The sequence below is a fragment of the Falco rusticolus genome, chromosome 4, assembly GCF_015220075.1.
Source record: "Falco rusticolus isolate bFalRus1 chromosome 4, bFalRus1.pri, whole genome shotgun sequence".
In the NCBI taxonomy this organism is placed as follows: domain Eukaryota; kingdom Metazoa; phylum Chordata; class Aves; order Falconiformes; family Falconidae; genus Falco; species Falco rusticolus.
The window spans coordinates 109,569,774-109,582,280 of NC_051190.1; the positions used below are offsets into that span (position 1 = coordinate 109,569,774).

A 12,507-nucleotide genomic window follows, 5' to 3' on the forward strand; every position below is an offset into this window, starting at 1 on the left:
CAAGGGACGGTGTGGGGAGGGTGAGGAGAAACAACCTGCGTCCTGGGAACCCCACATTGTTAACTACGTCCAGTAAAGCTTGGCTGAAGCCGCGCGGGGTATTTGAGGTTAATATGTAAGTAAGGGAAGGAAGACACTAAGCGCTTCGGAAGTGAACATGAATGCAAGCATGTAATCTATTCACCATGAAAATCAGTACAGACTTGACCCTGGCACATTCTTTCTAGTAACGTTTCCAGAAAAACCCTGCGGGGCGAGGGATTTTGGTTTGGGTTTTTTGTGGGGTGTTTTTGCCTTTTTTGGGGTATTTTTTGGGGGGGGAGGAGGGGAAGCCGAAACCGAACCAAAACAAACTTAAAAAAAAAAAAAAAAAAGAGGGGGGGGAGAGAAAAATAAACCCGGCCGATTTCTTCAGGAGCGTTTCCCTCTCGGAAGCAGCTTTGCAGAAGAAACGGTGCCTGCATCTCTCCTGTGCCCTCCTCTCGGAGCGGGCCAGCGAGCCGCCGAGCGCCCCAGCAAGCACACAAACAAACAGAAAGGTCTCACCTAACCCTGGGGGGATTGCTAAGCCTCGCTACTCCAGAGCCAGTGGGTGCCATGGGCCGGGCGGCCAAGCCTGGGACAGTGGCAACGCGGCTTTGTGTCCCCCAAGGCTACCCCCCCGGCCAACCTGCGCCCGGCTCGCCCTTAGGCGCTGGCGACGAGCTGTTGCTTCCCCCCGCGATGGCCACAAAGGGAGCGGGGCCCGGACCCGCCGCTCGTCAATGTCAACGTCGGGCCACGTGACCGCACCTCCCTGCCGCCGCCGGGGAGAGCTTTCCACGTCAGCTTACGTCTCCCCATCTCTTACTTCACGGATCTGCTTCAAAGAGGCAGCTGCGTTAGAGAATCATGTTAAGCTCAGCTAATGCGGAGAAGCCGAGGTAGCCCTAATGATGGATTTTGATGAGCGTGTTCCTTGTTCCTCTAACATGTATTTGCCAAGTTGTACTTACTACGTCTCGGGTCCTGATTTTTCCAGCCTCCCTTCTTTTTTGCCCCAGACCCCGTCTTCTCGCCCTATGACATACTCCTACTCCTCCAACCTACCCCAGGTCCAACCTGTGAGAGAAGTTACCTTCAGGGAATATGCCATTGATCCCTCCAGTAAATGGCACCCCAGGAACAATCTGCCCCACTGCTACTCCGCAGAGGAGATCATGCACAGAGACTGCCTGCCTGCCACCAACACTGCTAGCATGGGCGAGATGTTCGGCAAAAACACAGCTAACGTCTACCACCCCAGCACCAACGTCTCCTCCAATTTCTATAGCACGGTGGGCAGGAACGGGGTCCTACCCCAGGCTTTCGACCAGTTTTTCGAGACGGCTTATGGCACGGCGGAAAACCTGGCCTCGGCGGACTACCCGGTAGACAAGAGTGGCGACAAGGCGCCCGCGGCCGCCGGGGCGGCGGCGGCGGCAACTTCAAGTTCGGAGGGCGGCTGCGGCAGGGCGGCGGCGGCGGCGGCGGAGAAGGAGAGGAGGCGGCGGCCGGAGAGCAGCAGCAGCCCCGAGTCATCTTCCGGCAACAATGAGGAGAAATCCGGCAGCTCCAGTACGTATAAAGGCAGCGCCCGAGCGCTTTTAGGAAAGGCAGCTTGAAATCTAGCGCACCGCCGCTGTTAAATTTTTATATGCTGTTTTATAAGCATATAAGGTTTATGAAGGGCCTTTAGATTTCCCCCAACAAAACTTTGTTATAAAAGGCGAGATCACGTGTTTAGTGCTGAAATTGGCCGTGAAATACCCACCGGGCAATGGATGCCTTAAAAAATTTTTTTCTTTCTCCTTCCTCTTTTTTTTTTTTTTAATAATAATAAAAAAGAGCTCTGTGGTCAACTCTCGAAAATATAATAACGTACGTTCGGTGCCTGTAAATTCGGCAAAAAAAAGGAGATCCCGACTCCTTTGATATCAATGTAATCCAGTGATTTTATAAAAGCCATGTGTTGCACCAGAAGTCTAGTTAGGAGCTGAATTCAAAGCCTTCGCCGTTTTAACGATTGCACTAGAATAGCGTTTAACAGATAAAGTAGCCGCCTGAACTGTAGCAATATATTAAAAGAAACAAATTAACCTAAAGCTGGCCTTTTTGTCTAAAGGAAGCCATTTTACTAAGGCACTGTGGCAATTACGTGTTGCCTTCTGTCCAACAGTTTGTTACTTACAATTGTTATTCAATCTGTCAAAGTCTGATTTTTTTATGTGGGCTTTTTAAAAGGCAAAGCTAGTATACGGCTAGAGGAAAAAAATACCTCGACAATGAACTGTACCAGAAAAGGAAGTTTTTAAAGGGATAGCAGCTACGTTTAATGTAAAGAGCTCCTGAACCTTGAAACCTTTTATATTCTGCTTAATGAACTTTAAAACCGTAATGGATAATCGAGAGAAGAATACCTCGATGCGGTGGAGAGCCCGCTTGAAAATAGCCGGCTGGGGGAGAATGAGGCGCCTTAGCCTCGGGCTCAGGGGCTTTTCCTCTGCTGGGGACGCAGAGCCCGGATTAGTCCAGGGAATGAGGGCGAGATCCGAGCGGGTAGGGCTCGGGGAGGGCTGGGCGCTGGGTCCCCCTGCCCGATGCCGCGCTGCCTGGGGCAGTGTGCGTGGCGCCTGGCGGAGCAGCTTACAACGGCTTTCTTCCCGCTCGTGGGATCCGCAGGAACCCCCCGCCACCACCCCTTCCTCCGGCCGCCCTCCCCGCGGAGGCAGCAAGGCTGGATCCCCGCGTCTCGGCGGGGGCTTCGCCCTGCCCCGCTGCCCGGGGCCGCGGCACTGCGGGAGCCGCCGGGTCCCGGTCCCCGGCTGCCCGCGCCAGCCACGGCGGAGGGCTGGCGCCCAGCCTCGGACCTGCCAACGCCGGCCCCGGAGCGAGCAAAACGCGTCTTTTCCGTATTAATATGTTTTGCCCGAATGTCCTCCCCCCGACGCCTCCTCAGCCCCCACAGCCGGCCCCCGCCGGGTCTCAAACGCTTCTGCCTTTTTTCACTCCACAGGTGGACAACGTACCCGTAAAAAGAGATGCCCATACACCAAATATCAGATTAGGGAGTTAGAAAGGGAATTCTTTTTCAGTGTCTACATAAACAAAGAAAAACGCCTCCAGCTCTCCCGAATGCTCAATCTGACCGACCGCCAAGTGAAAATATGGTTTCAGAACAGAAGAATGAAAGAAAAAAAAATTAACAGGGACCGATTACAATATTACTCAGCTAATCCACTACTTTAAAACTCATAGCGTTTTTCAAGACGAGATTAAATTCAGATTTCGCCCTTGACAAGGTCAAGCCACGGGGTTATGTGGAGGAAAGAGGTGTGTATCTGACGGGACTAGAAGAATCCAAGGTTTTACGTACATGTAAATCCACTCTGGAACTTCAATGATGATTTTTATATATATATATATATATATATATATTTACATATCAACTGGAATCGATTTGATTTTGACACACATGGCATCCATTTCTCAATGTGCACGTCACCTCTGAGTGCAAAATCCATACCTCTTACCTTTCCAGGCACTGCGGCTCGCCCTGCCACCGCTTTCGGCAGGCACAGGCGGGGAGGGCACCTCTCCGTCCCCGGACTCGCCCACCGCCGGCCCTCCCTCACCCCTGTGCTGCTGCGGAACAGCTGTCTGGAGGTTGCCAGGTCGAGCTCACCCAACCAGGACCACTGCAGAATACAAACTCTTGAGAAATAATCTTTTGTCCTCCCTTAGCGGAAAATGTCTAGGTTAGAGGCAGTGCTCCATTGCCCATGGGTTTGCAAGGAGAATTTAAGGGACACACACAGAGAATTAAAGGGAGGGAGGGATGACATGCCTACACCTTCACGAGGCCAACCGCGAACAGTTGTAATATGGATGTAGACATGGTTATAATAGTGTTTCCTTTGGGGGTGTGGGGAGGGATTGGGTAGGGGTAACAAAGAGGACTAAATGAAAGACTTAAATATTTACTTTAAAAAATCAGGTATGAATTCGCCATATATCGTAAAGAAACAATCACTGAAAAAAAAAAAAAAGATTTAGCAAATTTTAATTAGCTCTCGTTTTATTTATGACAACTGACTATGCGTTGCCATCTTTTCGGAGACAAATCATATTTAAATACTAAAAATAAAACGGAATAAAAAAAGTGTAAATTTCAGTGTTTTAAAAGAAACAACTCCATAAAGGAAACTAACCTTCTGGCTTCTGGCTCACAAACTTTCTTCAGGAAATACCTGTGGAGAACGACAGTTTAGCAAATACCACACAACACTTAATTGAAACTTGGAGTTGTGCAATGCACTAACGTTGGATCATTAAAATAACTCGATCGCATGTTCGTTTAAAGGTGACTAGTGAGGAGTTTAAACAGAAGCCAAACAATGTAAATATGGTAATTTTCTTGTTGTCTACTCTAAATGTCACGAGCTCTAGCTCTACTTTATCGCCCAGTCGACATATGCAAAGAATGGAGAGTTGTTCGGACTTATTTTGAATATCTATAAATATATCTATTTCCCTGCAGGAACCAAAGCGTGAAAAAAAAAAAAAAAGCAATTTAAAAAATAAAAGAAAAAAAAGGAAAATATTTAAAATTCTATATCAGTTTACAAAGGATATGGTGTTCTATCGTTAAGGTAATTTGCTGTTGAGAATATCTGAATGTATATTTCATACAGGAACGGTGTTTTACAAGATTGTAAATAATAAAAAAAAGAACCCATGACCTATTTTGTTTGAATGCCTTCCCCCTCCGGTTTTTTTCAGTTGGGGTTTTTTTTGGTTGTTTTTTTTTTTCCTTTGGGGCTAAAGGGTGTGGGATTTCTTTACATGTGCAACAAAGTGGTGATAAGAATGTTTTTTGATTAATAAATTTACCAAATGGATGTAATTTCTTTGACACAGTTCACAAAATGCAATATCTTTATATGACATCACTGTTTGCAATATGTATCATCTGTATGTATATACAGTTTTCTTTTAATATGCGAAAGTATTTGGTTGCATGTATACAGTGGAACAGCGCACAAAGAAAATAAAAAAATGGAAACTTTATATTTTTACTCTGGTGTTACGTTACTGCATGTTCTTTTATCCAATGTAACTCTGGGACCCGAAATTCCTCATGACCTTGTTCAGTCATTTGGGGCGAATTATTCTTCTTTTGTGAACTTCGCCATTAAATCTTCTACTCTGGAGTTAACAAGTGAACCCAGGCTTGTCCAAGCATCGTTTCAGCGGGTCACAGGAAAAGGAAAATGAAGTATCTTCATAGCTCACTACGTGTTAGGCCTTTTCCTTATCCTGCCAACGCCAGTGGGGCAAGGTCCTGCGCTCGAGGGTTTGATGTGACACTGCTGTTTGCTCCCCATCACATGTGTCCAGGAGAACTGCTCGATAGCGTTTGGGGCAGGTTTTATAAGCCTGGCACCAAAGGGAAGGTACAAGCCAGCCAACAGATGTGGCTAGAAGTGTGAGAGCCCTAAGAAAATTGTTGTCTTTGGGGAGGTGGGGGATCTGCATGGCAGTGTGGTGGAAATGGACTGTTTGAAATTGTCCTTGATCTCCAAGGAGGGAGGGGGTGGACTGAGGTGGGTGGGGGAGGGGGGCGAGGCGGAGGTCTGGAGGGAGAAAGCTAGGAGGGAGGAAAGAAAACCCCAAACCCCAAACAATAGCTGAGATAAGAATGTGTTTTGGTGAGAGTGTTGGAATCCTTAATGTTGACACTTATCCTAATCAGGAGAAGAAAGTACGGTCTGTTTTCGCATTGTTTACTGGCTTTGAACTTCTGTATTGCTTGGACATCAACCATAACCTTGAGGTGAAGGACTTACTGACTTTGGGCCTCTGTTGACAACGCCACACAGCCAGACAATGTCTACCCAAAAGAAATGTTAAAAAGTCGGGGGTGGGGGTCGGGGGAAGGGGACGTTTTGTTTGTTTGTTTGTTTGTTTGTTTGCATAGTATGTAAGGAGGAGCGGCGGTTAAAAGGAGATGGACAGACGGACGGGCTGTGGGAGAGGGACAGAGGGACGGATGGAGAGCTGAATGGCAATGAAAGTTAAGCCAGCAAGCTTCCTTTCCTGGTTAAAAATTAACTGGCATTCATGGCCAATCCCAGAGGCAGCTAAACCATGGAGTTTCTCTCGTCGGGGTTTTGATTTCCTAGCCCAATAAAATCGCATCCTCTGTGTCGCTGTGGCAATGTGGCCATAAAAAGTGCCCGTGACTCGTCCGCTCGCCTGTACGAAATGCATTGCTGTAAAGGCAGCGGAGCTTCGCCCGGAGGTTTGTGCACCGGGAGGTGAGCGGCCGCTGCCCGCCGCCGCCGTCCGCCCGCCCGCCCGCCCGCCGTCCTGCCGCGGGGCCCCGCGGCAGGACGGCGGGCGGGCGGGCGGGCGGACGGCGGCGGCGGTTTGGGGGCTGCTTTGCCACAAGATGGCGATCTTCAGATCAATGTCAAAGCCGCCCGGGGCGAGGGGAGCAGCCCTGGAAGAAGGAAAAAAAAAAAACCAAAAAAAACCCTCTTGGCCTTTGTTCATTTTGCATCCCTGGAGCCGCACGCGTAATTATTGCACTTACCGGGCTCCGCGTTACAAAAAGCCGCTCGGGATGCCGGGGAGGCGAGGGAGGGGAGGAGATTTTGGGGCTTCTCGGTGGAGTTAAAGCCTGTGGGCTTTGGGTTAGGAAATGCGCGAAGGTAAGTGTTTTATACATCTACCCTGCGTGGAGAAAGGCGAGGAGTGTGCGGTGATCGGAGTGGCTGGGGTGGCCCCTGCCCCGACCACTGAGCACCGCGGGAAAGGACCGTAGGGAGGGGAAGAGATGCAAAAAGTTGGTGATTACGATGTGAAATAATATAGAAGGGACTTTCTAAGTTGCAGTTGACCTTTTATTTTCTCTACGAGGAGTTTTGGCCAGCCGCGTGGAAAATCCACGTTATCTGGAAATATTTTTTCAAAGTAACTTGTAGCTTTCTTCCAGTTATAAAAAAATTGTAGCACTGGAAATATTATGAAACTTGACATTTATGTGTGGAGCAGTAGGTGTCTTCAATCAAATAGATCTATGGCAACACAGACTGCAAATGACAGACAATTCTGACGATCTTATTGGACTTGAACTGTAGTTTAGTTAGGGTCGTTTGGTAACTTTAAAGGGTAGTCTGCTTCCTTGCAGCTGGACACAGATTTTGGTAAACAAATTTTGACAGGCTTATGCTAAAAACTTCATGTGATTGCATATTAAATCAATGCTCATGCAAGACCAGATTTGGATTTCCCCTTCCTTTCTTCCTTCCCTCCTTCCTTCCTTCCTTCCTTCCCTCCTTCCTTCCTTCCTCCCTTCCTGCCTTCCTTCCTAAACCAGCACATGTGCTGTAAACAAACAATAGTCACACATTCTCATGTGCTCAGGGCTGCTCTGGGTTGTAGCTTTGAAACTCTATCCTCTCTGCGAGTATCCCTAACTCCAGGTTACTTTTCTCGCCCATAAAAGTTTCACATGTTTTTGTTATGTCTCCATTTGAGAAGGGCGGGAGGGGAAGGTGGTATTATATGGAGGAGATACTGGTTTGACTACATATTTTAATCCACGTGTTTCTTAGGAGAGACTGTACAATTTTTAAATTTCTGTCCCGGGGGGTGAAGGGAGGAAGAGGATGATTTTGTCCTTGCTCTCGTATGTAATGTAACTTGCCTGCAGCATTTTTTAAGAAAGCGCCTTTTAAAACTGTGCTTCCAGGGAACTGTTGCAAGCGTAGTTAAAAGCACATGGTCGGTCGGTAGAGAGCAGTTTCTAGATTATTATCGGAACCTATCGATTTCATCAAAGATGCTCCATTAAAAGCTCGGGGACGTTGATCTCTTTTGACCTCCCCTTGGCAACTCCAGGACGTGAGAAGCCACGTCTTGGGAAGGAGCAGGGCGATTTGAGGGTCCCTCTGCAACATTTCATTTTACACCAGTCAAGTTAAACTCAGCATATTTGATCAAATATTTATTTTTCCCCTTGTTGTTTCCCTGCCCCATTCAATACTCGGCTGAATAAATCAAAGGGACCCCAGCAGCAGCTAAAGCGCCCTCTGGTTACGAATTGTTTACTGACGGCCGCGGTCATAGGATAATATTTAAAAAAAACAAGCTTGTTTCTTACAATAACTGTTTATTATTTCACATGATTTGGGTTTGCATGTTTTGGAGGGAAGAGGCGAAGCCAATTCAGTGTCTACAGTGTGTTTAATTAATCGTGTACTCAACCTCAGCTCGCATACCACATCCAAACCCCTGGGAGGCTTTTTCATAAGCTCTTTGGGTTTGTGTTTTGTTGTCTTTTTTTTTTTTTTTTTTTTTTTGTCACAATCTTTTCATTAAATGCTCTGAAATCGAAACTTCAGGCCAACGTGTGTGCCTGAGAGCCAAGCTATACCACAACCAAAAAAGATATTTGTATATGCGTCCAGATCTTATTTAAAGGAAAGACAGCTACAAAAAAGGGAAGAAGGGATACAGTTTCAAATGCTTAATACAGCTGTGCGACCCATCTCTTGCAATATAAGGGGTACACTTAAAAGACGGACTTAAGATTTTCCCGACACATATATAACCCGATACCGTTGTTGCTTCTGCACGGGGTTTGGGGCTCTCCGGACAATAGAAAGCCCGTTGTTCTCGCCGGTGCTGGAGGAATGGCGAGGAGATAAAGCCCTAATGAATTGGTTTGGGTGTATTTTGTCCTGCCGCACACTAGAATTCGGAGCTCGTCAGAATTACTTGCAAAATATGTTCCTAATCCAAATGAGTAAAACGATACACACATACTATAATACATAGTTAGGAGAACAAGCCTCCGGATGGCTGGAATAAAATTAAATCTCAGGCTAATTTTTAACAGAATAATCCGCCAAAACAAGCCAACCTCACCACCACCACCAGCGTGAAAGAATTTCTAGTAAAGATAAAATTAGTGGGGCTGTCATTTGTCACCTAACTTGGCACAGATGCAGTTCCTAAACCTCCTGTTTGAAATCCGCCTTCTTTGGAGCAAATCCAGAAAAGTGGGGGGAGACAAAAAAAAAAAAAAAAAAAAGGAGGAATCTGGCACACACGCACGTTCCTGACAACTGACAGTTCCAATATTAAATAACTATACCCTGATTGCATTAATTTTTGGAGCTGTATAAAATGTAATCCACGGCTATATTCTCAGATAGGCGGCGCATGCACTCCTGCAACAGACTGCAAGGCCATTTACGTTTTCACAAATTGCAGTTTGCCCGTGTCTGCAAATAAAAGCATATTTTAATTAGCTCGCAAAATGCGTCTCTGGATTAACAGTGCTGATCTTTTGGGTTATACGGGCCAATAATAAAAAGATAAATCACGGTTTAACATGATACATTTTGAGATTTCCAGTCAGAATTTACTTAGGCTGAGCTGTCGGGTTTTATTTATTCCCTTTTTGTTTTTAATTTTAGTCCATCCAATAAAACGGCTTAACGACACTATTAATGCATCTATTATATTTTTCTTAGATCAATAAAGTTTTATTTTGATAGCGTTGTCTATGTACGCCTGAATTTAGATTCTCCGCGAAAGCACCTTCTCGCCGATTTTGTTATTTATCAGAATTTTATTTGCTCGGTTTTATAGACCCTCGGATAGCTGTACTTACAGAAGTAGAATTAAAAAGAAAGTATTTCTCGTCCCCTGGCGTCCACAATATTCTTTAAAATTTCTTTTAAATAGGGGTTAAGCTCCAAGGGACACATTGTTAAGCGCTGGAAATGCAGTAGCTACACCCAGAGCATGCCAAATTAGCTCGGTTTAGTCAGAATTGACCATTATCTTTTATAGTTACGAATCAAGTGAACATTATTAGTTTTACTTCACTGGGTTTGATGATGCTGGTTACTATTTGCCTTGGCCTTGTTAGCGATTAAAGAAAGCGGAGATAATGCAGCGCCGAGCTGAGTTCATGATCTAGATGGAGGCAGTGCCTTGACCATCAAACCGGCACCGTTCACAGCGATCAGCACAACCCCGCACGGCCTTGCCGGCGGCAGCTCCCGCAGGATATGACACGGGGGGCAAGCCCCAGCCCGCTGCTACAAAATCTAGGAGGGCAGGCTAAGGAAAACTTCAAACCTTCCCGGGTTTTTCCCTGGCCTCCGTGCCTTTTGTCTGCTTTCTCTGCGTTAGCTTGCAGAGAAGGAGAAGAATCCAACCCGTGTTTCTTCCGACGCATTTCGAGTCGTTTTATCCAGCTGAAGAGGATTGCAACGTACTTTTATAGGCCTTCTCTCCTCCCCCCCCCCCTCCAATTTTTAAAAGAGAGCTGCTTATTTTAAAAACAGCTTTGGAAGTATTTCAAGTGTTGCTCCTCGGTTCCGTATGGCTTTTAGGTTTGCAATCCATTTCTATTTAATTTGGCAAATGCAAAATAAACATACCACAAGAGCGGACTTCCCCGGAGTAATTTTTATACCTGACTTGTGTAGAGAAATGTATTTGGAACGCGGCGTTGGGACTCACGTTTCATTTTATTTAGATCTGTATTTATAACGCTAAGCCTATTGATAATAGCCTTCCCGTATACCACCCAATAAACCGGTGCCTTATGTGGTATTAATTTTGTTAGCAGTGATACGGCCCTCATAGGAATCTGATAAGGGTTTGTCCATCGCACATTAACACATCGCGGGGTTAGTCGGGTTGGGGAAGTACAAACAGTATTACAGGAGAAAATGCGGGAAGGAAAAAAACCAAAAAACTCGAAGGGTTTCTATAGGCTGTGGGATCTACCCCTGTCACCGCATCCCACGGGCCGGTCGGGAGGAAGCCGCGCCGTGATGCTCGCCTCATCACACTGGAAAAAATCAGACGCGTTTTCATAAAGGTTTTATGGGTGTTGCAAAGTTGTAGCAGCCTCCGCCTGCCCCGGCGCTTCCCTCGGGCGCGGAGGGAGGCTGGGGAGGGCCTCGGCCGGCTCGGCAGGTCCGCGGTAAGGGACACTTGCCTCCCGCCGCAAGGAGGAACCCCTCCGGAGGAATGTCACGCTGTGGAAAAAGCATTTCCCCGTGGCAGGCAGGCACTGGGGGACGAGACCACGTGGGGCTTGACAGATCCGTGGCGCGAGGGGAAAGGGCCGCCCCAGCCCCTGCCCCGTGCCGCTCCCCGGGGCCGTTTGAACGCCAAGGGTAGGCGCCGGGGGATGCGGGGCTCCGCGCCCACCCCGCCGCCACCCCGCCCGGCGGGCAGTGGCCCCGCCGCCCGGGACGGCGCTGACGCCCGGCCGGCAGCCGCTCTCCCCCACCCACCCTGCTGGAAGCGGCGACGGGTCGGCCACTGCTTCACCGGGCAGTGTGCGGGAGAGAGGAGCGAGCACTGCTCCGCAGGGATGGGCAACCAGTACCGGGCAGCCTCAGGGTCCCCTTGGACTAAAGAGCCCTTAGTTCCTCGGGCCAGGCAGCGAGGCGACTTCAAAATGGCATAAGCGAGGGATGATGGAAGCGAAAGCAAGCCATCATTAAGCGATTCATTAGAAAATCTATCTGTCTGTCTTGTTTGCGTCCCTGTCTGTCTGCTATCTGTCTGCTACATCCGCCACAATTACATATTGACTGGACAGAGCTGTCTAGCATCTCAAGATTCATCTACTTACTCTTCTTTCTATTATTTAGTACACTGCTTGTGAAAGAGATGGTGCTTTTGAAAAGGCGAAAAGTGAATGACCTAAATGGAGGGGGAGGGGGGGGACACACATATAAAAATGATCGTCCAAATATAAACACATCAATAAACAGGGTGCGCAGCATCTTGCGAGGATCCATTTGAACTGCTCGCGTCTGGATTCTTTCTGTGGCATATGTCTGGCTTTATATTTTAAATGGTAATCAGACCTCAGGAAGAATCCAGCGTTAACTAAAGCATTAGGAGCGGCAACCGCACAATCAATCCTCCCAGAGTGGCACTACTCCCTAAGAGATTCTTCAGCGCAGCAGCGAGCATTTTATCTCCAGGAAATTTAAGCCCAGCCTGGCGTCGTGGTGGTGATGTTAGGCTGCAAGCAGCCCCCTTCCTCGGTAGTTTAAAGCGAGAGGCACCAGGCCCCTTTACGGTTTCCAATGATCCGTGATAAACAATAACACGTCTTTTATTTCTCAAAAAACGAGACAATCAAATAAAATGAGCAGAGCCTGAGCATAAAACACCGGGCGAGCCGTGGCTTTATTAATTTCGTGAGACACACAGGCTGCGCGGGGAGGTGAGCAGGCATTGCTGCCGGAAAGCCCAACCGCGGGGAGAGAGGAGTGATAGTAAAAGCTTCATCTGGACACCGCTTCAGCCTAGGTATAATAAACATCAGGACCGCCGGGCTGTTTTATAGCGGTGCGTGTGATAAGAGGGGAGCAAAACTTGGAGCCAGCACCAGCAAAGCCCGCTCCTTCCCCTTCCCGGGAGCGCGGCTCCCGC

The 12,507-nt window shown here is 47.7% G+C and overlaps 1 protein-coding gene across 1 annotated transcript; it reads left to right on the plus strand.

Annotated features, from left to right (window-relative positions):
• Nucleotides 1-932: 932 nt before the first annotated feature.
• HOXA11 (homeobox A11) lies at nucleotides 933-3,267 on the plus strand. The gene is made up of 2 exons (XM_037385867.1): nucleotides 933-1,596; nucleotides 3,035-3,267. The coding sequence occupies exons 1-2, from the start codon at nucleotides 933-935 to the stop codon at nucleotides 3,265-3,267; spliced, it is 897 nt and encodes a 298-aa protein (XP_037241764.1).
• The last annotated feature ends 9,240 nt before the right edge of the window (nucleotides 3,268-12,507 follow it).

Bases quoted from the DNA above. Each gene is read 5' to 3' on its own strand.
- HOXA11 (XM_037385867.1), top strand. From the start codon at position 933: ATGATGGATTTTGATGAGCGTGTTCCTTGTTCCTCTAACATGTATTTG. The intron at 1,597-3,034 runs GTACGTATAAAG...TTCACTCCACAG, and splicing joins GGAGAAATCCGGCAGCTCCA to GTGGACAACGTACCCGTAAA.